This window comes from Molossus molossus, unplaced genomic scaffold, assembly GCF_014108415.1.
Source record: "Molossus molossus isolate mMolMol1 unplaced genomic scaffold, mMolMol1.p scaffold_m16_p_12, whole genome shotgun sequence".
Classification (NCBI taxonomy): domain Eukaryota; kingdom Metazoa; phylum Chordata; class Mammalia; order Chiroptera; family Molossidae; genus Molossus; species Molossus molossus.
Genome location: NW_023425347.1, coordinates 82,430,003 through 82,456,785, shown reverse-complemented (window position 1 = coordinate 82,456,785; position 26,783 = coordinate 82,430,003). Strand labels below are relative to the sequence as shown.

The following is a 26,783-nucleotide window of genomic DNA, read 5'->3' as shown; positions in this document are numbered from 1 at the left end:
TTTTGTTTTGTTTATTCAAACACAGAGCTACATCAGAATTTAATTTTTTTTTGTTTTGTTTTGTGTTTTTAAACACAGGGCTACATTTTACATATGTTTATACTTATCCCCAGTGATTTCCAGCAAGGAGAACTTATTCATTTAGAAATGAGAATGCAAGCAAATTACTACCATGCCATACTATTCAAAATACATTTGAATACATAGTACGTTTTTGTTGTTGTTGTTGTTTTTTTTTTGGTTAATCCTCACCGGAGAATATTTTTCCAATAATCTTTTAGAGTAGAAGGGCCCAACCAGTGTGGTTCAGTGGTTAAGCGTCGACCCATTCACCAAGAGGGCACCGGTTTGATTCCCTGTCAGGGCACATGCCCAGGTTGTGGGCCTAATCCCCACTGGTGTCATGCAGAGGCACCCAATCGAAGTTCTCTCTCATCAATGTCTCTCTCTCCCTTTCCCTTCCTCTCTCAAAAATCAATAAAGAAAAAAAAAAAAAAAAAAGAAAACACAGAGTAGAAGGAAGTGAGGGAAGGAGGGAAAGAGAGAAACATCTATGTGAGAAAGACACATTGATTGGTTGTCTCCTGCACAACCCCAACCAGGGCTGGGAATCAAACTTGCAACCATTCAGTCCGAGGGCCACTGAGCAAAACCGACCAGGACCATAGTATGTTTTAAAAACATTAAATGCTTAGCTATTTAGTTTTTCTATTTTCACCAAAATGAAGGTGAGGAAACTCCTTACCATCAAAATGTATTTTCTTTGCATAAACAGCCTTCCCAGCTATGCAATAAAGACTACAGAACTACCTCTCAATAAAAAGTAGGAATATAACCTTGTACCAATATCTTCTTTATTATTTTCTTCCTCATCAGCTACTTTAAAAAATCTCCAGTTCTCATCCTACTTCACTGCCTTCCCACAATAAAATCAAATAGCTCTAAAACACCCAAGACTACAAGGTCATTTCATTACATGCTCCTGCAATTTAGAAATTTAGACAACTGTTTAGGGAAGAAGGTATACAATTTTACCTAATCTGAGGCTCCTGTTTTCTATAATAAAATAGCATATATAGGGGCTAGGGAGGATTTTAATTTAAAATAATTCCAATCACTTTTTTTTCCAAATTTAACTCTGAAAGAATAGTTCTAATCACACAAAAGCTTCTTAGAAACCTAAAAATATATTAGAAACTATGCTGATAACTGTGGAGCAAGATGCATTCTTTTCTCCCTTTTTATTCTTTTCTCCCACCTTGTTGTCTGCTACAAGTTAACCACAAAATATTAAGTAACTAATTTGTTCTTGCAAAGTGAGAAAGAATATTTCCCTGTGACTTAAGAATGTCTGATGGAAATTACTTTCAGTTATATTAAAATGGGTAGCCTAGAAACAAAAGCCAACTATTGCATTAATTTCGTAGAAAAGATAAAATGCAAATTTCCATTTTGTTAAAATAAGTGTTCACTAAAATTTCCCTTTTATTTATTGAAAATACGCTGCAAGTGTAGACTTTAAGGGCTCAAATGAACAATACTGCCAATCCAAAAGAATTTAAATGTTGCTATGAACACTGTATTCTCCTAGTATAAGCTCCAAAAGCAAAACTACTAAGTGCCAAGTTTTATAAATATCTATGTCTGAAAGGTACAACTTGTTTGTTTTTATTTATTTATTTATTTATTTTTAATCCTCACCTGAGGACATTTTTCTATTTTTTGTTCAGGCAGAGTGGGAGGGGGAGAGAGGGAGAGAGAGAGAAACATCGATGTGAAAGGGACACATCGAGTGGCTGCCACCCGCACGACCAACCAGGGCCGGGGACAAACTGCAACTGAGGTACATGCCCTTAGCGGGAACCGAACCCGGGTCTCTCGGGACCGCAGGCCAACGCTCTAACCGCTGAGCCAAACCGGCCAGGGCAGGTACAACTTGTTTGTAATGAAAAATTAAAACACTACACACTCACTAGAACGTGGATTCCTTCTTTTTCAACTGGAGCTTTATCATATGTCGCATCACAAACTCGAACCAAAGTTGTCACTCCATACTTCTTAAGTTCCTTTAAAGAAAAACAAATATAAGGGAATTGCTTTTAGAATCTGCAAAGCTTTAAATTTAAAAGTTTTAAATTTGTACTATTTTACATTTAAACAATGAGACATCATTCTTCAACAAAAATCAAAATCATTCTCATTGTGACAACATATAGAATGGACACACTTTGCATTCTCAGTAGCAGTATCAATAAGACTCACCTTTAAAAGGGGCAATTTAGTAGCGTAACACAAAAACTCTAAAAGAAAACATATACTTTGACCTAGAAATTCAACTTCTAGGAATTTTTACTAACAAAATAATTAAAGATACACAAAGATTTAGGTGCCAGCATATTCAGCACTCTTTGGAATGGTAAAAACCTGGAAACAACATTAATGGTCCAAACAGGGAAATGGTTAAAGAAAGTATGAGCCATCCAAACAGAATATTATGACAGCTATAAAAAATATAATACTGCCCTGGCCAGTTTGGCTCAGCGGTTAGAGCGTTGGCCTGCGGTCCGGAGAGACCCGGGTTCGGTTCCCGCTAAGGGCAGGTACTTCGGTTGCAGTTTGTCCCCGGCCCTGGTTGGTCGTACAGGTGGCAGCCACTCGATGTGTCCCTTCACGTCGATGTTTCTCACTCTCTCTCCCTTCCTCTCTCTCCCTCCCATTCTATCTGTACAAAAAATGGAAAAATATCCTCGGGTGAGGATAAAAAAAATATATATATATATAATACTAAGGAGGTTGGGGGAAGATTTATTTTTTAATATACAATGTCACCTATCTATATGTATGTATGTGTATATATGTATATATAGACAGAGAAAGAACATCTAGAAGCCAAGTATTAATAGTTAAGTATTAATTTTTAAACTGTCTTTTCCTTTTCCATATCTTCTGATTTTTATGTAGTAAATACTAATTGCTTTTTTTAATTTAAAGAAACAAAAGTTACTTTGAAATTAAGATTAAAAAGTGGTATTATATTACAAAGCCAACTAACACACAAATAATTATAGTCAGAAGCCTTGCTCCTTTAAAAACTTTCCTACAATAATGCCTAATCCAGTGGCTACCCATCTTCAAGGGACCACCAACATCTTTTTATAATTGCAAGAAGACAGTGACTTCTGCCACTTTTGGAATCTATGGCGAAGGAATCCACAGGCTGAAAATAGTATCGCATAATTCAGCCAGGCTTAAAGGTGACTGAACAACCTAAGGGGACACAAGCCTGGAATCAACTTGTATACTGTGCACACAAAGTTAAGAAGCTCAGGACTTACTAAGTATAAATAAGCAGAACAGTGATATCCTACAAGAAATGTCCATCATTTGGTTATCTAAAGAGTAAAGTTATTTTAATTGCTAAAGACGTATTTTTCACAAAAAGGCCTTCTTATAAAACATGTTCAGAAAAGTTGTTAAGTATTATATTAAGTCGGGAATTATAAATTTCAAAATACAAAATAAAATCCCATTGAAATGAACTTCATAGTAGCCGTTCATTGAAAGGTTATGGTGGCCTTAAGCAAGTCAAAACCTCTTTTGAACTCCACTTGCCTTCTGTGAAATGAGAGGGATAGATTTGAATCCCTAGGAGTTCATCCAGCTCTCCAAGTCTACTCTATAAATTACATCAATAGAAATCACATTCAGACTGAACAACCAGGCAATGATTAAAAAGCTTACATTCAGCCCTGGCCGGTTTGGCTCAGCGGTTGGAGCGTCGGCCTGCGGTGCAGAGAGACCCGGGTTCGGTTCCCGCTAAGGGCACGTACCTCGATTGCAGTTTGTCCCCGGCCCTGGTTGGTCGTGCGGGTAGCAGCCACTCGATGTGTCCCTTCACATCGATGTTTCTCTCTCTCTCTCTTCCTCTCTCTCCCTCCTGCTCTATCTGAACAAAAAATGGAAAAATGTCCTCGGTTGAGGATTAAAAAATAAATAAATAAATAAATAAATAAATAAATAAATAAAAGCTTACATTCAAATATTTGTTGAATGAAGTAGAGTTTCTCCACTACTAACAATAGAAAAAAATGAAGGATCTGACAAAAATGCTAGCTGTAATACCTTTCCTTCCCCTTAGTGTCTGAACCCTTGTATATGATGGTTACTATTGCAAGTAGTTCTGGGGTAGCTTTTCATCAAAAGTGGTTAGAGCCCTGGCCAGTTTGGCTCAGCGGTTAGAGCATCCACCTACGGTCGAGAGAGACCCAGGTTCGGTTCCCGCTGAGGGCATGTACCTCGGTTGTAGTTTGACCCCGGACCTGGTTGGGTCATGAGGGTGGCAACCACTTGATGTGTACCTTTCACATCAATGTTTCTCTCTATATATCTCTTCCTCTCTCTCCCTCCTGCTCTATCCGAACAAAAAATGAAAAAATGTCCTTGGGTGAGGATAAAAAAAAAAAAAAGTGGTTAAAATATTTGAGGTAGAATATTTGAAGAAGACATGGGTTTTAATGTCAGAGACAGTTCTACCGCGTACTGTGTGCCTTCAGGCAAATTACTAAATGGCTCTGAATTTCAGTTTCCTCATCTGTAAGAGGGAGGTAATAATGGTACCTATACCTTAAAGGGTTATTTTGAGGAGTAAATGATATACTACATAAAACTGTTTATTGTGCCCTGACCAGTCTGGCTCAGTGGTCAGCAGTGGTTCTCAACCTGTGAGTCGCAACCCCTTTGGGGGTCGAACAACCCTTTCACAGGGGTCGCCTAAGACCATCAGAAAACACATATTTCCGATGGTCTTAGGAACTAAGATACCACTCCTCTATCGGTCTCCAGTCGGGTCCGTCCACATGCAGATACGCCCACATACAACATGGGGAACTGTATTAAAGGGTCATGGCATTAGGAAGGTTGAGAACCACTGGGTCAGAGTGTCAGCCTGCAGACCAAAGAGCTGCAGGTTCAATTCCAGTCAAGGGCACATACCTCGGTTGTGGTTCATCCCCAACCTGGTCGAGGTCGTGCAGGAGGCAGCCAGTCGATGTCTCTCTCTCTCTCTCCCTCCCTCCCACTCTATCTGAACAAAAATGGAAAAATATCCTCAGGTGAGGATTAAAAAAAAAAAAAGACATTTATTGTAATGCTGGGTACAAAGTGTTCAATAAATGTTTATTATTTTTATTATTGAAAGTATGATCAAAGAACTGCTAATAATGTAGAAAAGATATAAGAAAAAAACACAGTACTGGATAATCTCTAAAGTCTCCCAAAATTCCATAATGTTCTTTTAAAAATCTGCTATAATTAATCCAACCCATTTCAAAAGATTGGTAGGATAACCATCCACATTTCAAACATGAAAATAGCTTTGTGATAAGAGATTTCTTTATAATGGTGTTAATTTTAATGAGATTTTACCTACACTTCAAAAAGTATACCATGCTAGAAATCTTACCTCTGTGAACTTGTTGAGAGTAGCATTGGTAGGGTTGTGAGTTATCAGAAAACGCATGTTCTCATAGGAGATCTCCACAGGGGCTGGACGGTTCATTATGGCAAATAAAAAGTGTGAGCGTGCGTATGTGAGTGTGATGGGGACAATGAAAACAAAAAAAATCAATAAATCTTGAAATGTTTCACAGCAGAAAACATTAAAAAGACCACTAAAATGCCTATTATCAATCAGTGTTTTCTCTATTCAACTTGTTTATTCTTTAAGAAGCTTCTCTCTTCAAGATAAGCAGAAGTATTCAGAATCCACTTGAATCCAAATTCAACTTGGGCCTCAATGTCTGCAGATGGATACCTTCGGACTCCAAAAAAATCCAACTACATACAAAACTTAAGCAGCCTTTACTACATTTAGGCACTAGTGAAACAAGTTAAAAGTGTAGATCACTTTCCACTTTTGTTTACTTGATGCTTAATTTTACTGGAGTCATTAAAAGAAATATGCTTGCAATAAAATTTTAAAAAGCCAACTATTTCTGAGGCCAGTCTCGGTGTCCAGAGTCTTCAAGGCAATGTTAATTATGGCACATAGAACCCCCAAGCTCACTTGTCAGCAAAAACGCTGTGCTGAGCCTGGCAGAAGTCTGCCCTCACACTCAGAATCGCCATAAATGTGCAACGTATATTCCAACGAAAAACCTGGAAGAGAAAAGCATAAGTGAAATGAACTGGAGGTCGATAACGTCATAAACATAATGCTCAAAGTCAATAATATATTCTTTATGAGCCCAAAGACATCTGAAATGTCACCAATTCTAAATTATTGCTACCTATAAAGAACACGACAGCCCTGGCCGGTTTGGCTCAGCAGTTAGAGCACTGGCTGGTGAACCAATGAGTCGCGGGTTAGATTCCGGTCAAGGGCATGTAACTCAGTTGTGGTTAGTCCCCAGCCCTGGTCGAGTCGTGCAGGAGGCAGCCAGTCTAGTGTCCCTCTCACATCGATGTTTCTCTCTCTCCTCTCTCCCTCTCATTCTCTCCCCTACTCTATATGATGATAAACAGAAAAATGTCCTCAGGTGAGAATTAAAAAACAACAGAATAAAAATGTATACCAAGAGTTTTAAAAGCCAGAGACTCTAAAGTCAAGTATGTCTTTCTTTTTTCAAAACAGGATCCAAGAAGCAAAGTTTCTGTGCTAACAAGATTATTTTTTAATTCAATTCACTTTTTTATTTTAAATATATTTTTATTAATTTGAGAGAGAGGAAGGGAGAGGGAGAGAGCGAAACATGGATTGGCTGCCTTCTGCACAACCCCTCCTACTGAGGATCAAGCTGTAAATCAGGTATGTGGCCTGACAGGGAATCAAACCAGCCACCTCTTGTACATGGGACAACACTCAACCATCTGAGCCACACCAGCCAGGGCCTCAAGTCATTTTTAAATGATTAAAAGATCCTTAAAGAAACCTTCCCTCCATTGACTCTTCATAAAATTCACAACAATCTTCTTTTTCTGCTTTGATGGTTAAATCTTTCACATATACTCTTAGTTTAAAATAAATCTGTAAATGGATGGAAGATATTTACCAAAATTCCACTTTGAGGATTTAATTTTTTCTATCCAAAATATAGGCACTGGCCCCCAATTAGGATACTAGTCCATAAAACACTTCTTTCAAAAAATTATCTTCTTTTCCTCACAACTCTGAGTAGTTGTTACTACCTATGAGGAATGAGGAAAGAAGTTCAGGAAAGTGAAGTGACTTATCTAAGGTAAATGCATTAGTTGAACCTAAATTCTAACCCAAGTCTTCTGTTAATTCTGTGTTTTTTCCAATGTACCATAATGTGGCTGACTCAACCAATGTGCAAATCCCATCCTCTCATTTTCTAGTCCAGATTACCTTTTTACTATTTCTCACATCACTACCTCTAAAGTACAAAAGCATTTAATGTTCAATGATTCACACAGCATTCTCCTGCCCAAATATTAATTCCTACCAAAAACAAGGCAAGAAAGAGAAGTGGCAGAATTTTAACATTATTTTAGGCCTGCTGCTTTGAAATATAGTAACCTTTATAGCTGGCTCAGTTAGAGTGTCAACATAATCATAATTTCCTCTGGAAATAGAGACAAAGTCAAGTTCTTTTACTTGCCTCTTTCTTAAGCCCCCAATAAATGCTTTTTTAGAAGTCTCTAAAAAAGGTAATTGTGATTAGACAGAAAAAGACATAAAAGATAATGACTACAGAGCCATTTTCAGGAAGAAAATGAAATATAGATTAAAAAGAACCCAGACTTAAAACTTTCAAGCCTATTCATCTATCCTCAAGTCTTCTTTTAATGATATTCTTATGGCATTTTATTTTTAAGCTACTTACTTGGACACCATGGACACAAGCACAAAACTAAAACATTCCTAAGATATGAAAGACAGATAAGAAATTCAAAATGGCATTCTGAGAACTTCAACACCTCAGCAGAAAGAGTTACCCACTATAGTAAAAACGCAAAACTTCTACACTCAAACTAAGAAAAACAAAAATACACACCACCACTCTTCCTAACTCATAATTCTAACTGTAACTCCAAAACACAGCCACTTTAAGATTACACATTTCAGAGAGTACTCCTTGTACAGTCAAGGAATGTCAAAGCTAGAAGAAACTTAAGTGGTCAACTACTCTGACCTTTTGGAGAAAAAAAAGAGGTTTAGGATCCAGAGAAATTAAAACGACAGGCAGATCAAGGACATAAGCCCAAGTCTAACTCCCTATTTATTTTTCCTTCCATTTTGATTAATGGAGGTACCCCTATTTAAGTCATAATCTTTTTCATGTAAGTGTAACTTTTCAAATATTTGCTTGGATGTTCATCTGCAACTCTGTGACCTTATAATAAAGGGAGAAAAAATGAATAGGGTAACTAATCAAAGAACAATGGTTTGCATGCAGTGCAGAGCAAAACACAAGGAAATTCTAACCTGCTTGAATCCCTTTGGTTTAATGATGTTATCGCAGCTAATTTGTGTGTCAGCTGAGTAAAGGCACTGAAAGACCTGCATTGTAGTGATGGCCAGGCTTAAAAAGTTACAGCTCTACATTGTTTTCTACCTCGTCTCCAGTGTTTGTCTGTTCAGCAAACAGAGCAAGCTTTATCCCATCTTATTCCTCCCAACCTCCGGACCACTTACAGGGATAAGGATAATTCATTAGATTTTCAATACCTTTTTTTTTTTTTTTTTAATCCTCATCCGAGGACATTTAGGACATTTTTTTGCTCAGATAGAGTGGAAGGGAGAGAGAGAGAAACATCGACGTGAAAGGGACACATCGAGTGGCTGCCACCCGCACAACCCAACCAGGGCCGGGGACAAACTGCAACCGAGGTACGTGCCCTTAGCAGGAAGCAAACCCGGGTCTCTCCGGACCGCAGGCCAACGCTCTAACCGCTGAGCCAAACCGGCCAGGGCCAGATTTTCAATTCTTAACACCATACTGAGATCCCCAGCAAAAGAATTGCTGCTGAATGAAACAGTATGTCCTATCAATGTTAACAGATACATGATAAAAGCAAGCTTCTCCTCCTTCCCCCATCCCCCGAGTTCAACTACACATCAACAGTTAAATGTTCTTGCACCTGTCAATTCAGATAACTAATGTTAGTTCCTGTGACACACATAAGAATGCAAAACAAACAGTCTGTAAAAACTCATAATGTACCACAGCTGGAAAGTACTCAGGAGTTCCAGAGCCCTATATTTTAGCGTAAACTCTGCACCTGTACCCCTTTACAGAAAAACTTTCCAAAGTTCTCTCTCTGGCATTAATTCTGCTCTATCTAGTTAAGTAAACATTGATCCTTGCTTTAATTTAACAGGTGATGGAAGTGGCTAGTTTACTTGAGATATAATAGTGGCCAAATTCAAATATGTATCTAAATATTCTCCCCACCCTTTACTTTTATCTTTTATGGAACCTAACTTGAAATGTTGCATTTAACACATTTTCCTTTTTTTTTTTTTTAAATATTCACACCCGAGGATGTTTTTCCATTGATTTTTCAGATGGGGTGAGGGGGGGGGCAGACACCCATGTAAGAGAGACACATTGACTGGTTGCCTCCCACACAATCCCAACCAGGGCCAGGAATCGAATGGCAACCAAGGTGCATGCCCTTCACCAGAATTGAACTTAAACTCTCTGTTCCGCAGGCCAATGCTCTAACCACTGAACAACTGGCCAGGGCCACATTTCCATTTTTAGCAAAAGACAATTAACTTCACTGAAGGATTAGAAAGGATGGTCTGTAACAGAAAAATCCTTTTAAATTAAGGAAAGAAACAAGGGAAGAGTGAAAGAAAAGAACAAAGAAAAAGGGGGTCGTAAGTTATGCAGAGGCCTACCAACCTTAGATAGTGCACTGCCAATAAGACTAAGTCAATAACACAACAGAATACAGTCAAACCTCGGCTCTCAAACGTCTCCCATCTCAAACAATTTGCTTCTCAATCCAACAACCCTTTCATGCTGATACCTGTATGATCAGTCTTGTGTCTCTCAGGCAACAACGGAAAGAATGTGCAAGAATGAGTCTGTTTACTGCTATTAACATCTCAGGAAATTGTGCTGTGAATTTTTTCATGCTTTTTTGCTACTTATTATTATTAAATTTTCATTTTTTACTGTAAATTTCATTTCCTTTTTATTAAATTTACATTTCGTGTCCTTTTTGTTTTTAAAATATTTACAGATTAAACAGTACATTATACATGTACTGTATACAAGAAAGGTTAATGCCCTGGCTGGTCTGGCTCAGCGGTTAGAGTGTCGGCCTGTGGTCCAGAGAGATCAGGGTTCGTTCCCACTAAGGGCACATACCTCGGTTGCAGTTTGTCCTTGGCCCTGGTTGGGTCATGCGAGTGGCAACCACTCGATGTGTCCTTTTCACGTCGATGTTTCTCCCTCTCTCTTTCTCCCCGCCTCCCACTCCATCTGAACAAAATATGGGAAAGTGTCCTTGGGTGAGGATTAAAAAAAAAAAAAAGGTTAAAACAGGGAGTCATTGGGGGTCTGGAACAGATTAATTCAATTTACATTATTTCTAATAGGAAAAAATGTTTGTTTTCAAACAGGCTTCCAGAACAAATTAAGTCCAAGACCCAAGGTTCTCCTTACTTAAAACTTTGAAGAGGAGTATGTTAGCGTTTAAATGTCTAGGGTCAATACTGCTAACATCGACCTAGATGAGAATTAAAAACCAAAATGCACAGAATACAGAAAACCTTTGATTTTGCACACCTCGATTTAATGAACTTTGGATTTAATGAACAAAATTCTGGTTCGTACGTCATACGTGAAAATTAACACCCTGTGTAATTTCAAAAAACTTTTAACCAAGATTTGCTTATGTTTAACAGTTTATTTTTTTGTTATTAACTCACTGTTATTTTTAACAAATCAGCCATATGTTGGAAAAAACACTGTAGTAATTTCAGCAACATAAATAAATATTACATATCTACAACTATAGTTTACATATTTAAATCCAAGAATCACTGCTCATAAACAATGTTCCACCAATTATTAGCATGTGCTCACACTGCATCACATGCAGTAATTGGTTCAGTAATTGGTTCTGCTGTCATGTGGCATGACTTTCTGCAGCAGTTTTAAAGTGTGCTGCCCGATACGCTAAGCCATACCCCAGATACATCCCAGCTGTGTGCATCTGTTTACTCTTGAGGTGACTGGTGAATGCACTCATTTACTAACCTATTCAGTATAAATTTTTGTTGTTAATCCTCACCCGAGGATATTGATTTTTAGATAGAGTCAAAGGGAGGAAGGGGAGAAGAGAAAACATGATGTGCGAGAGACACGAGGATTGGTTGCCTCCACACACGCCCGATGGGGGTGGAACCTGCAACCTAGGTTCGTGACCTTGTCCGGGAATCGAACCCAAGATCCTTCAGGACACAGGTCAATGCTCCAACCACTGAGCCACACCAGCTAGGGCCTATGCAATATAAATTTAAAATTACTGTAATATAGCCCTGGCCGGTTTGGCTCAGCGGTTAGAGCTCAGCCTGCGGTCCATAGAGACCGGTTTCGGTTCCCGCTAAGGGCATGTACCTTGGCTGCAGTTTGTCCCCGGCCCTGGTTGGGTCGTGTGGGTGGCGGCCACTCGATGTGTCCCTTTCACATCGATGTTTCTCTCTCTTCCTCTCTCTCCTTCCCGCTCTGAGTAAAAAATGGAAAAAGATCTTCAGGTGAGGATAAAAAAAAGAAAAGAAAATTACTGTAATATAGAAAACTTTTCTGGGACATTAAACTTTTCATACATACTTAATTTTAATTACACAAACGTGTCTACACAAAAACAGGTAAACTAATTTGCCAATTTTTAAAATATATGTTTTTATTGATTTTTTTGAGAGAAAGAAACATCAATGTGAGAATCATCAATTGGCTGCCTCCTGCATGCACCCTACTGGGGATTGAACAACCAAGGCATGTGACCTGACCAGGAATCAAACCAGGACCTCTCAATCCATGGGATGATGCTCAATCCACCAAGCCACACCAGCGGGCAATTCGGAAACCTTTTTTTTTTTTTTAATTTTTTCTTTATTGATTTTAGAGAGAGATGAAGGGAGAGGGAGAGAGAGATGAAAATATCAATGAGAGAGAACATCGACTGGCCGCCTCCTGCATGCCCCTGACTGGGGATCGGGCCCACAACCTGGACATGTGTCCTGCCTGGGAATTGACCCGGTGACCTCTTGGTGCATGGGCCGATGCTTAACCACTGAGCCACACTGGCCAGACTGGAAACCTACTATTATATAATAATATTATATTATTATATTTAACAGATAACCACTCACCCAAATTAGTCTGTTATATCAAAGTTTTACTGCAATACAATATCCATCATTTAATCACGGCACATTCTTAAAATGGAAAACTATGCAGAGGTCAAAATGAATGAAGTAGATTTATATGAACTGTTATGAAAAGATGGCTGAGAGACACTAATAAGTGAAAAGAGCAAGGTAAGTAACAATGTATATAAAATATTTGTGAATACTATATATACTTTCATATCCATGAACTACAAAGATAAGAGATAACAGTGGCTGCCTGGGAGCTAAAGGCCAAGGGCATGATCTCCTTTTATCATAATATGTACCTTTTGAACTATTCCAATTTTTTCCCATGTACATATGTTACCTTAAATTGATTTATTTTTTAATCCTCACCCAAGGATATTTTCAGATAGAGTGGGCGGGAGGAAGGGAGGGAGAGAGAGACAGACACATTGAGTGGCTGCCACCCACACAATCCCAACTGGGGCAGGGGACAAACTGCAACAGAGGTACATGCCCTTAAGTGGGAACCAAACCTGGGACTCTCAGGTGCACAGGCCAACGCTCTTTCCACTGAGCCAAACCGGCCAGGGTGCTACCTTAATTCTTTTATTCTAGGGTGATAAAGAACCTACAATGAGGTACAATTTAATTACTTTCTTAACAGTGCTAATGACAATGGGATTATCGAGAACCTCAAGAGAGCTAGTCCCTCTGTCCCAGGCAGGCCTATACCTATATACAATCCTAGAAAGAAGTGTTCTTCTTTGTTAAAGATACTAAATTACTGAGTTAAAATTCAGGTCCTGCTTTGGCAACTGTAATTCTAAGTTCAAATATAAATACAGAGAATTCAAGGATGTGAAGGAACTTTACAAAATCTGCCTCATTTAAAGTAACTCAAACTTATTGGGCATCCTTTTGAAAATCCTGTCAATCTACTTACATCAAGCTTTCCACTGAGAAATCACCTCTTTCTATTTTCAAATTGAAGCAGATACAGTGAACACTCTAATTTGATGGGTTATGCCGGTATTCACTAAATTAAAACAGTATAATATAAATGCACAATAAAGTATTCTAGATCTAAAAAAATAAAATCTAGCCCTGGCCAGTTTGGCTCAGTGGTTGGAGCGTTGGCCTGTGGACCAGAGAGTCCTGGGTTTGGTTCCCGCAAGTGGCACATACCAAAAAATAAAAATATAAAAAAAATCTAAAAGCAACGGTCTGACAAGCAAAAAAGCGTACACTTACTATGTTAATTTTCTTAACCAGAAATTTTAGAGGAAGTCATGCAAATCTGAGTTAGCTTGGTTTCTACAAACAAGCAACAAGAAAGCAAAATACTGTAGAGAAGACTAAAACCTTGCAACAAGTTTTTTCCTGAAACAAATGTGTTTCAGTTCAAGGAAGACACCTGCACGTCCCTTAAAGTATAAATAAGCTGTCCACAATAAAAAAAAAAAAAAATTTAATTCTCTGAATTAAGACATTTTTTCCTTACAAGTTGGCTAGTTAAGAATTTATTAATTCAGCCCTGGCCCAGTAGCTCAGTTGGTTTAGTGTCATCCTGATACACCAAGGTCATGGGTTTGATCTCCGATCAGGGCACATACAAAAAAATCAACTGGTGAATGAATATGTGGAACAACAAATTGATATTTTTCTCTTTCTCTCTCTCCTTCTCTACCTTCCTCTCTCTCTCTAAAATAATTTTTTTAAAGCACTCAATAAGTTTGTTGTTTATCCATTATTAAAAAAAAAAGAATTTATTAATTCAAATCTTTATTGGACACTATACTATTTTCTCACATACTGTTAGTTACAGCAAGAACAGTAAACAAAATAATCAAAAACTCCTGTCACAATGGATCTTATATTTTTGTAGCAGAAGAAGACAAAATATGCCACGGTTATGGAGGAAAATGCAAAGCAGGGGACTGTGCAGTGCCTCCAATTCTAAATAAGGCTATCAGGAAAGGCCTCACTAAAAAAAAGTGACATTTTATCCAAGACCGGAGGATGTGAGCCAAATAGATATTTGAAGGAGCATTCGAGGCAGAGGATTAGCTGTTGCAAAGGTTATGAGGTGGGGCCATGTTTGGAGTGTTCTAAGAACAGCAAAGGGGGCCAGTGCTACCAGAGCTAAGAAAGCAATAGAGTAAATAAGGTCAGAGAAATAAAAGAGAACCTATAAGCAAGTATTTGGCTTTTATTTGGAGAAAATGAGAAGATTTCAAGCAAGAGTGACTATTTATGCTGAAAAGGCTCACTCGAGCTGCTATGTGGAAACAGATTATATGAGTAGTAAGAATGGAAGCAGGGAGATCAGACAGGAGATGTTGCTATAATCCAGGAAAGAGACAACAATGGCTTGGACCAAGGTAGAAGTACAGATCATAAAAAGGGATCAATTTCAAGATATACTTTGAGGTGGAACCCAAAAGGATTTGTCCACAGACTGGATATGGGGCCTGGAAAAAAAAAAGTCAAGGCTCTGAGTAACTGTAAGAACCCATAAAAGCCTCACAACATTCAGAACTTATTCAGACAACAGACCAAAAAACTTCACCAACCATCAAGAAAGAAAAGTGGGGAAATTCTTCTGTGAAGTACTACTTATCTACTGCATTTTGACCATTTGAGGAAAAAAGTATCTTAACACTTGTAAACTAAAGAGAACTCATCTTTGCTAATTAAACACTCATCTTCTGGTTAACTGGGCTTTCAAGCTGAAATTTTACTCATCCTTCATACCCTACTCCCCACTCATGTGAGCCCTGCAGAAACAACAGCTGTATTCTCTGTGCTACTTATCTTCCTTCATTCCTCTATTGTTGCATTCATCAAACTAAAATTGAATACATCTGGATCCTTGGAACTTAGACAATTCAAATTAGTGTTAGTTCTCCTGCCCCACGGACTATAGTCCTGGAGAGTTCAAGAAAGAGGTCTCCACGTGGAAGTGGGGTACAGACTGACAATCCCCAGAAGAGGGGGTGGTGGGGGAGATAAACCACAGAACGTATATGCATGTATGCATGAACAATGGACATGAACAACAAAGCTGGGGACAGGGCAGGGAGGGAGAGGTGGGGAGGGGGGAATCAGTGGGGGAAAAAGGAGAAACATCTATAACAAAAATAAATTAATTACTAAAAAAAGAAAGAAAGAGGTCTCCATTAAATTCTACACAAAATAGTATCCAAAATATCTGTAAATAAACTAAAAATAGCAAGATGCTTCTTTAAGGCTAAAAAAAAAAGTTTCATATTTACTCCCTTGGTTATTCCCACTTTTCTACTTCCTCATTTAAGGAGAGAACTTGAGAATCAAGTTCCAGTACAGAAATCAATAATCAGTTCTATAAAAAGAAATTATGACCCCGATGGTGGGAAAATAATATTAACATTTCAGAACCAGGAGGAGAGACATGGCCTGACACTCAGAAAAAAAAAAAAAAAAAAAAGGAAAGCAATTAACCAGCAACCACATCTGCTTCTGAGAACAGTGACAGTTATTTACTGAAGTCCTGTGGGCCCTGTTCCCACTCAAATGAAAAGGGAGTGGTTTTCAAGTTTGTATGTACCCTGGTGATTAGAAGTAGTTGTCCTTTTCTAGTAATTCCTACCTCTACAAATAACTGACAAAAATTACATTAAAAATTTTCATGCTACACTGAAAATACTTACTTTTCAATTTTGCACTCCTTTTTTTTTTTCCTTTATTGATTTTAGAGAGGAAGAAGGGAGAGGGAAAGAGATAGAAACATCAATGAGAGAGAACATCAATTGGCTACCTCCTGCATGCCCCCCACTGGGGATCTGGCCCACAACCTGGGCATATGCCCTGACCAGACATCTAACCAGCGACCTCTTGGTGCATGGGTCGATGCTCAACCACTGAGTCACACCAGCTGGGCACAATGTTCTTTTAAAGATTAGTAATTCTCTCCCTGGCCAGTTTGGCTCAGTGGTTAAAGTGTCAGCCCTCGAACTAATGAGTCACGGGTTCGATTCCGTTCAAGGACACGTACCTGGGTTGCAGCTTGTCCCCGGCCCTGGTCGCGTCCTGCGGGAGGCAACCAGTTGATTTGGCTCTATCACATCAATATTTCTCTCTGTCTTTCTTTCTCTCCCTCCCTCCCACTCTAATGATAAACCGAAAAATATCCTCAGGTGAGGAATAAAATAAATAAATAAAATAAAGATTAGTAATTCTCCAGCTAAATCTCCATATTGTTATTTTTTCCTTTCATTAATAAACTTAAATGGAGGTAAAAGCACTATAGCCAATTTTCACTTCTAAAAAATTATTTGAATACCAGTAACACTAAAAATCTCAATAGCAAAATTCTAATACAGTATTGGGCATTAATCTTACTGTTTTCAGTGAATTTTTTTTTTTAATCCTCACCTGAGGACATTTTTCCATTTTTTTGTTCAGATAGAGTGGGAGGGAGAGAGAGAGAGAGAGAGAAACATCGATGTGAAAGGGATACATCGAGTGGCTGCCTCCCGCATGACCCAGCCAGGGCCGGGGACAAACTGCAACCTAGGTATGCGCCCTTGGCAGGAACCGAACCCAGGTCTCTCTGGACCACAGGCTGAAGCTCTAACCGCTGAGCCAAACCGGCCAGGGCTCAGTGAATTTTTTTAAATTAAGTTAGTTAGCTCTATTAAATTGGTCATATTCATTCATACTTTCATTTCTAGGCAAAGGTATCATGGCTATCCTCTCCATAGACTTTAGTTATTTTAAGACTCCTAAGCCTCTTTATTATTAAGTTTAAGCACAATCTTTCCTAAGTAACTGTGGTAAACCTCCTTTATACAATAAGAACTATCTCAAACTCGGCTGCATTCCCATAAAATTAAATCCTAATGTTTGTTTTCCATCTTTCCTTCCATCTTTCTGTCTTCAATCTCAAAAGGCTAAGTAACTGTACTGGAGAACAATATAAGTTTTAATCATTTTAATTTAGTTTCCAACATCACTGTACATACATTAACCCAAGAACCAGTGAATCACTCTGGCCGGTTTGGCTCAGCGGTTAGAGCGTCAGCCCGCAGACCAGAGTGTCCTGGGTTCGGTTCCCGCTAAGGGCACGTACCTCGGTTGCAGTTTGTCCCTGGCCCCGAACGGGGTAATGTGGGTGACAACAAGTCGATACCTCTCTCACATCAATGTTTCTCTCTCTCTCTTCCCCCCTCTCTCCCTCCTGCTCTATCTGAAGATAAATGCAAAAATGTCCTCGGGTGAGGATAAAACAATAGAAATAAATAAAAAAGAACGACTGAATCAATTACTTCTTTAATAAACTGTATTTGAGATTCTAAACGTCAACTTTTTTTTTAAGGCAACTGTAATAAAGCAAATTCAGTAGGAAAAATTCAAAAGGACACCTGGATTCACCCTGTCAACACCACTTTTTGAAATGTTTTCTGACCTATATCAGGACAGTTTGAGTGACTGTAACAGCTGCTAGTTCCCTGAGGTTGCAAAATAGATACTTGGGAAAAGGTTATTTGAATCACCTTTCAAAATAACCTATAGCACAGGAGCAGCAGCATGCAAAGCAAAAACTTCCAGGCTATTGTTAGCATTATTTAAAATATGTTTCAGAGCTTAGCAGTTTATGGGTCAGCTTAATTCTTTCATTTCCCTATTTTGTCAAATGTATTGGTCCTGTTCAAGTAGCTACCACCAAAAGAGGGGGAAGGAAGCTCTCTATGCCAGGATATGGAATAAAAAACATTCCAAGTAACAACTTGTCAGCACAAATTCTTTTGTTTGAACCCCAGAAATTTTTCTGCTGTTAGAGCATTTTGGTCCAAGTTTCCCCTAAAACTGGGTAAATTACACTTCACTTCCTCTCCTAAACTTCTTATAAATCACGTTATACTTCACAGCCATCTCTCTGTGTACTTGAGTATAGTACAAGATAAATAGACAAGAACCCAAATCATTCTATTTGGAGCTGCTGGTAGCCTTTTAAAATATACTGCCTACCCACTATTTGCCCAATAATAGCTTGATGTTTATTTTCATAAAACACAACATTCACAATCTTAAAAACCATACAGTTGTTTCACATTACATGTGACTGTGATGTAAAAATAGTGAAATACTCGCCCAGCCGGTGTGGCTCACTGGTTGAGCATCGACCCATGCACCAAGAGGTCACTGGTTCAATTCCTGGTCAGGGCACATGCCTAGATTGTGGGCCTAATCCCCAGTGGGGGGCATGCAGGAGGCGGCCAACTGATGTTCTCTCATTGATGTTTCTATCTCTCTCTCCCTTTCCCTTCCTCTCCTAGAATAAAGAAAAAAATATATATATATATATTTTTTTATCCTCACCCGAGGACACTTTTCCATTTTTTGTTCAGGTAGAGCGGGAGGGAGAGAGAGGAAGAGAGAGAGAGAGAAACATCGACGCGAAAGGAACACATCGAGTGGCTGCCACTTGCACGACCGACCAGGGCCAGGGACAAACTGCAACCGAAGCACATGCCCTTAGTGGGAACCAAACCTGGGTCTCTCTGGACTGCAGGCCGACACTCTAACCGCTGAGCCAAACCGGCCAGGGCAAAAATATTTTTTTAAAAAGTGAAATACTTGCCCTGGCCAGTTTGGCTCAGCGGTTAGAGCGTCGGCCTGCAGACCAGGAAGTCCCGGGTTCGGTATCCGCTTACGGCACATGCCTCGGTTGCAGTTTGACCCCGACCCTGGTTGGGGTCGTGTGGGTGGCAACCAGCCAATGTGTCTCTCTCACATGGATATTTCTCTCTCTCTCTTCCTCCCGCTCTATCTGAACATAAATGCAAAAATGTCCTCGGGTGAGGATTAAAAAAAAAAAAAAAAAGTGAAATACTCTATAATACCAAGTTCAAGGAGTATTTATTTATTATTTATTCATTTATTTACTATTATCATTCTTTTTTTATCCTCACCCAAGGACGTTTTATTATCCTTTGCCCACTAGCTTAGTTCACTTTCAACACGGATTCCCCTTCCTTCTCTTCTCACTTAAAGATTAGAAAACTTTTTTTTAATGCAAAATTTAGTTTTTTTTTTTTGTCCTCTTCCTCCAAATACTGAGATGAGGAGCAACATACCATCTCTGAATGATACTAAAATGCAGCACATACAATTTTACATCTATTTATGGAGTTCTGTGTGCGTACCATGCAAATATTATCCAGAATCAGGATCCTATCAATGTGGGTGAAAAATATTTGATGATGGGCATTAAAATTTCATATTAATACTACATACTTTGAAGATACAAAGTGAGTGTGAGTAGAATGATGTAGAATTAATTAAGACTCCTGAGGAAAGGTAAAACTTTTACAACAAGACTGGTTGAAACAATGAAGGGCCATGGTAGCATGACTTGAAAGGACCTGAGTCTCCGGTTAGATATCTCTGATGAGGCCTTGATGATGCTATCAATTCAAATGCAATAAAAGCTCTTAGGAATTTAAAAGTAGAGCAGTAGTCAGGAAGCAACTCTGCTCCCTGAGAGAAAACAAATACAGCTGACCCTTAAGTGTGGGAGTTAGGGGCATCTAACCACCACCACCCCCCAACACACACACACACTTGAAAATCCATGGATAACTTTTAGCTCCCCAAAAACTTAAGTTGCCCCTAGGTATCAGAGGAGGATTGGTTCCCGTGCCCCCATCCTAACAGATACCAAAATCCTCTGATGCTCAAGTCCCCTTTATAATACGGTGTAGATCAATGCATTGGGTCCAGCCCTCTGCATCTGTGGACTCCCAATCATGGATCAAAAACAGTAGAGGCATTTATTTATTATTATCATTATTTGTTTAAATCCTCACCCAAGGGCTTTTTTAATTGAATTTTTAGAGAAAGAAACATTGAAGTGAGAGAGAAACATGGATCGGCTGCCTTTCGTACACCAGAGATCAAAACCCGCAACCTAGGTATGTGCCGACAGGGAATCGAATCCACAACCTTTTGGTATATAGGACAGTGCTCCAACCAACTAAGCCACCCAGCCAGGGTGAGGTATTTATTTTTAAAAGCCCACGTATAAATGGACCTGGGCAATTCAAACCCATGTTGTTCAAGGGTCAACTGTATTGCAGTATCGGTGGGCATTTCTGATCTACTGAGCAACTCCATAATTACCAACGAGCTTCATTAACAGTCTTTCAACTTACTAAGTCCTACCTGACAAATTATTTTTCTTTGTAAACAGATGAGATTAACTCAATTCTACTTACTGATGACCTTCAAATGAAGATCCCATTTCATTAGAAAAACAATTCAGAGTATAGTCTATGACTGAAAATTTGAACTGCTTTTATCTAGAATGATCTAAATTATCTGAATTTCAACCAATCACCAAAGGAAATTTGTTCGTAACCAAACATGTGGAAAGAATAATGTCACCAGGATCTATTGTTTCTGCATCATACCCTTCCCAATTTGCTGACAAATCCTGCTGATGACTCATATCCTTCTGGACTAATCAGTCACTGTTCCTTCATGATACTCTTTCTACCAATAATGGAAAGTAGAAAACACATCAATTTGTTTTGCTACTAAAAACAGTAAATATCAACATACATATATAAATACAATTTACAAATACTGTAGTGGTACAACTTACTAAATATTTCCTATAAAAGAGTGGGGGGAATAAAGTTTTGCTTAAATCTCAACTAAAACTAAAGGACAACTACAAGAAAGCAGACCTGATTGTAAATTTGAATTCCTGTCAAATAATACATTAGTATAGAGCCAACATTTTTGACCACTGCAGAAATAAAAATATAAAGTAATTTATCTGATCTGCTAAAGCAAATATATCATGTGTGTATTTTATGCCAAAAGAATTAACATTTTCTGAGAAGAATGAAATTTCAACCCAAAAATACTATGAAAGAAATTAAATACACCAGTTCTCTAAAGGTAAAGGCTGTTCTAATGGTCAAAATATTTTTTCAAAACAGGCTCAACTAGCAAAAACAGGGTCACAGAAAAGCTTAATCTTAAAATTCTCTACAGTTTAAAACTGCAATGTTGTACAATGTAAATTTATATTCAAATGATGAAATTTAGTTTCTAGGCCACTTAAAATAAAATGGATGCTATGTTACAGAATCTATAGGACAGAAATCCATTCAGGCAAACAAAAACCATTTGTATTAGTCTCATAAAAACTTGGTATAATGTGTCAACACCTCATAATTATTTTTTTTGCCTGTAAATCTATATTGATTGAACAGATAGTGCAGGGAAGACCATCTAAGACATGCAAGAAAAGAATTATTTTTTTCACCTGGGTTCTGGTAACTCCACAGGGTTAACTGTGGAAAGTAGAAAAAGCCTGCAGTGCTGTGAAGCTTCTCTCATGGAGGTGCTCCAGTAGTGACAGTTTTGTACCATAGACCTCTACAACTCTAAGGAGCAACAGATTTACATACAATAGCCACTTGAACTCTACACCAAGCAATCCAATAAGGCTTCAAGACCCTACAGTAACCAGGAAGTCAAAGGAGCTAGAGAATGTGGTTCAGTCCATAAGACAAAAGATAAATAGAAAAAGGTAATAGAAACCTCTACACATATACTAGTTCTGAAGTTGAAAAGGATAAAAGGCTCTTCTAATATTCCAGTTATAGAGTCAAATCACCACTTCCCAAAGTAATTATAACTGGTGGTATCCACTGTTCATTTAACAAACCCAAGGGACAAAATTATCTGAACTGTAACATCAAGGACTCTTTACTTTTTAAACTTAAAGAATCATTAGTTTCTATGTGACTCAACTAGTGTCTTAAGAAAAATCTCAATGCAGCAACATCCCCAAAAAGAGGGAAAAAAAAAAAAAAGTATCCAAGTACCTCAAGTACCCTTAAAAAAAAGCAATCCAAAAAAAAAAAAAAAAGGCCGACTTCCTTAACATCTATTTAATTCCTACATCACTCCCTATAAACTGACTAGAGTTAACTGAAAGGAAAAAAGGTTAGCCAGAGATTTAAGTACTTTAAGCCCCATGGGGAAATTTTTTTTATCCACTATCATTTACTTACTGTTTTTTAAATTGGATCCCAAACCTGGGATTCAACAATTAATTTATAAATCAATTTCCTTATCTATAAAACTGAAAGAATGCCACTTACAGGATTATTATGAATTGTAAATGAGATGATTTGTGATTCAGCGCAAAGACAAGTATTCAAGACCTCAAGAACTCTATCACTACCCTTCTCAATAAACATAATAATTCTACCATGTTAAACTATGGATCCTGATTTCAAGTTGCCTAAAATTTTTAAAGATTCCCCAACTTCTATGAGTAGTACAGCTAATGGTATTGCACTTAAAGAAACCCTAACTTAGATTTCACTCTTCTAAGAGCAACAGCTAAAAATTTATGTACTGCTCTACATCTTATTTGTAAATGCTTTTTCTAGAGGCTTCACTGGTTAACAGTCACACCTTCCAACAAAAAGAAAATGCCATCAGCCCTGGCCGTTGTGGCTCAGGGGATACAACATCAGCCCTCACACTGAAGGGTCTCAGGTTCAATTCCCACTCAAGGGCACATACCTGGGTTGCAGGTCCTATCCCTAGGCCGGATCAATCAGGGTGTGTGCAGGAGGCAACCAATCTGCAACTAATCAATGTCTCTCTCTCACATGGATGTTTCTCTGTTTCTCTCTCCCCTTCCTCCCTCCCTATCTCTCTAAAAATCAATGGAAAAAAATATCCCCAGGTGAGGATTAACGACAACAAAAGAAAGCACAGCCAAACCCTGTAAAATAAAGCTCTACTAAATTTCAATTTTGTGCCCCAAAATCATAGTGTTCTGTACTGCATACAGAAATGCTACCTTTCAAAGACAGAATGAGTAAAAAGTTAATCCAGAAGACACATAAATCTTTTTTACCTTGTTCACACAAATGTCTTTTCAAGTAAAATATAAATATAGGGTTTTCAGACTTTTTGAGAAAATTATGTGCAAAAGCATTCAAATATTTACTCTTTCCTAATGCTACTAAAGTTCAATGACATTGTAAATGGTTTCTGCCTATAAATTTAGTTTGGTCAAATTAAATATTACTTGACTGACTCATGGAGGGAGTGGTTTGACTTTTGTTATTCTGAGTCAGAATATACTGGGTTCAGCAGTTCTAAACAATTTCTCATTTGTATAGGTGTTCTAAAATGCTAGCCTTTTCCAGTTACTAAATGTAACAACTAAATTGTTGCCTTAGTAGAAAAGTATTAATGGTAATACTTTGAATCTATATTTTAATTTATAATTAACTAAATGCTTTCATATATTATTTTCTCATTTGATGTTCACAATCTCGAGGAAAATACTGCACAGCTAAAAAAAGACTTTCACAAAGAAGTGACTTCTAACTAACTCTTAACTCCAATAAATATACTCTTCCTTTTTCCTCCAAAATAAAAAAACATAAAAGTCTGTGTAGTTTCTTTAATCAGACTTTCCTCTCCCAGACATATCCCAGGTGCCTCATAAAAACTGTCTCCAAGCACACATCCTGGGGCCCCAGGAGAGTTTCAAGGCAGAATCTCCACCCACATAAAACCATTGCTTAGGTCCCAAAGAGCCTAGAGTCAGCATCTCCTAAAATGATCCCCTTGCCTCCAGCCATTTAGTCTTCTGCTTTAACGTCAACATCTCTCACCTGTACAAGTTGATGGTCACTGTGTGGTAAAATACTCCAAAGCAAGACAACCTTATGTAAAAGTATAATTATGTAGTGGAAAAAAATCAAGAAACTCTGGAGTCAGGCAGACCTGGGTTTTTAATCCAACTCCAATTCCAATTATCTTATGACCTGGGCTGGGACAAGTTACTTAAACTCTTCGAGTATCTTCATCACTTTAAGTCAATGAGGGCTCATCACTTTAACCCTAGTGCCTGGCAAATAGAAACCACTCAATATCTGCCAAATAAATACAAATGAGGACACTTACCATCTTTTAATAACTGTGAGAATTAAATGAGAGTGTATAAAAAGTTCCTGATGCATAGCAGGCACTTAATACTAATTAATCCAGTTCCCCACTGAATAGTAACAATATTATTTACTATTTTCAAAAACAGAGGACATGCCAGTGATTGAGAAAAATAATGCTCTAAGAAGAAAATAATTCTGAAACATCACTGCTTTTGCCTGATTCTACTGTGACTACTATCAAAAGGGCCACCCTACTCTTTGCTTACTATATTGAAAAACTCCCAACTTCTAAGAAAAGTCCCATCATTAAGGTGTAAAATCTGGATCAAGGTACTCGTTATCTACTTCTACAACATAAGAATCTGGGAAAAGTCCATAACAGTGCCTAGTTCATTCACAATCCAATATGAAACAACTTTTAAAATGTTAAGATCAGAATACTGCAAACAATGTCTCACCATCTTCACCAACACAACGGTATACTGGCAAGTGAATCCGAAGCCTTAATAAATAAAGTATCCTTCTATAGCCTTAATTTCCTTTTGCACATTGAACAAAGTATAACTCACTCACTTCCTGTCTGAAACTGCTCTATAATATAAAGCACAGCAGCAAATAACTACCATATTCAGTCCAGCAGTGGATGTCGTTTGGTGACTCCAGACAAGCAGCATTTGCTGAATGCCTACAGTGATGCTAGAATACTACATACTTTATGTCTCTTGACAAATTCCAGAAAATAAAAAACTAGCCTATGGTTCTTCTCCATCATCATTGCATCATATCATCATCATCATCAGTATTATTTCTTAAGAGTTTTTCTCCAGAGATTAGGAAAGAGCCACAACCTAAAAATATGACTTCAATTCACCAAAAAATAAAATACCTTTTACCTCCCCTGCAAAGCCAGCAGGACTTTACCAGAGTCTATGCTTCCTGAACACTCTAAAGGCAAGAGCCTAGGATCCTGGGCAATAGACAAGTTTTAGTTAGTTCTCACATCTCCAGACTAAAAGGGGATAACAATATCTTTAACAAATTTAGAAATCTGTGTAGATGGCATGAAAGGGAGAGGTGCGGATAAAAATTTTTTTTAAAAAGTACATTCTTTTAAAAATCCCAGAACCAGAGGATGACAGTGCCACGGGAATATACTCCTTCCTATACTCTTTCTTCATATTTGAACCCAGGAACCCAGGGACAAGACGCTCCGGGAAAGAACTCCCTAACGCAGGACACCAGGACTCACCACCACCATACACCACGGTCGAGGAGAGCCTCCAGGATGCCTGCTCACACTCTGGACAGACGCAGGCACACCCTTCCACACTCCCTCTCCCCAACCTCTCACGCCGCACTCGTGTCCTCCCCAGACTCACTCATTCCCACACGCTGCCCCCACACCACACCATCCACACAGATACCGTCCTCCCACACACTCCCACTCTCCCCCCGCACTCTCCTGTCCACTCACCCCACACTCCCTTCCATACCGCCCCCCACTACCCCCACCCACACTCTCTCTCACCCATACCCCCCTTCTCTCACCGCCGCATGCACTCAGCCCTCGCCCCAACTCACTCTTCACCCCCTTCACGCACGCACATTTCCCCCCGCCTACACTCAACATTCTTACACACACGATCCCCCGCTTCCTCACCCACCCTCCTTCTCCACGCTTCCCGGCCGCGCTCCCCCTCCCCGGGCCCCGGCCCGGCCCTCCTTCCGGGGACGTGTCTCGGGCCTGCATTAATGGCTGCGGCGCCTCCCGCCCTCCCCTTCCCCGAGGCCCCGGGGGCCGGCGCGGGGGCCGCCCGGGGGCAGCGCACTCACGCTGGCGAGCTGGGGACTGGGCATTGACGTCCGGCGGCGGAGGGAGCGAGGAGGCGCCTCTCTCCTCAGTCACCTCGGCGGCGGCGGCGGCGGCGGTAGCGGTGGCGGCGGCGGCGACGACGACTCCCCCCCAGCCTCGGCGCGCGACACCCGGCCCGGCCCGGCGACGGCGGCGCGTGTCCACGAGTCCGTCTTGCTGCTGCTGCTGCGGCCGCCGCTATGTCTCCTGCTGCCGCCGCTGCCCCCGCTGCCGCCGCTGCCTTGTGGCGTCGCCAAGCGCCGTGCCCGGCTGCCGCTGCCGCTCCAGCCGCTACCGGACGGACGACGGTTACAGCCCGACGATCGCGCCTCCGCCACCACCGCTGCGCGCGCAGCCGGAACCAGCTCCCGCCGCCGCCCCTCAGGGGGCGCTGCGGGGCGCGGCGCGCGCGCCCGTCGGCCCGCCCACCGCACCAGCTGACTGGACGGCTGGCCGGCTCGCGGGGCGGTTGGGCCCGCCCACTGCCCCGCCGGGCGCTGACCCACTGCCCTCGGCGCCTCGCCCGCTTCTCGGCCTTCGTTCCGCTCTGCACTCCTGACTGCGGAAGCGCGTCCATGTGACCTGGGAGGGGTTAGAACTAGGCCTAGCGAGTCGT

General features: G+C 39.7%; 1 protein-coding gene across 2 annotated transcripts in view; it reads right to left on the bottom strand.

The window, feature by feature from the left end:
- Positions 1–26,512, bottom strand: part of PTP4A2 (protein tyrosine phosphatase 4A2) — a 35,258-nt gene extending 8,746 nt beyond the window's left edge. The window contains exons 1-3 of one of the 2 annotated variants that reach the window (XM_036255630.1): positions 26,149–26,512; positions 5,462–6,156; positions 1,974–2,066 (exon numbers count right to left, since the gene is read on the bottom strand). In XM_036255630.1, the coding sequence (XP_036111523.1) occupies positions 1,974–2,066; positions 5,462–5,557 (189 nt within the window). In that variant the 5' untranslated portion in view covers positions 5,558–6,156; positions 26,149–26,512. The remainder of the gene's footprint in view (positions 1–1,973; positions 2,067–5,461; positions 6,157–26,148) is intronic. The other variant, XM_036255631.1, reaches the window with a different exon arrangement.
- Between the last annotated feature and the right edge of the window lie 271 nt (positions 26,513–26,783).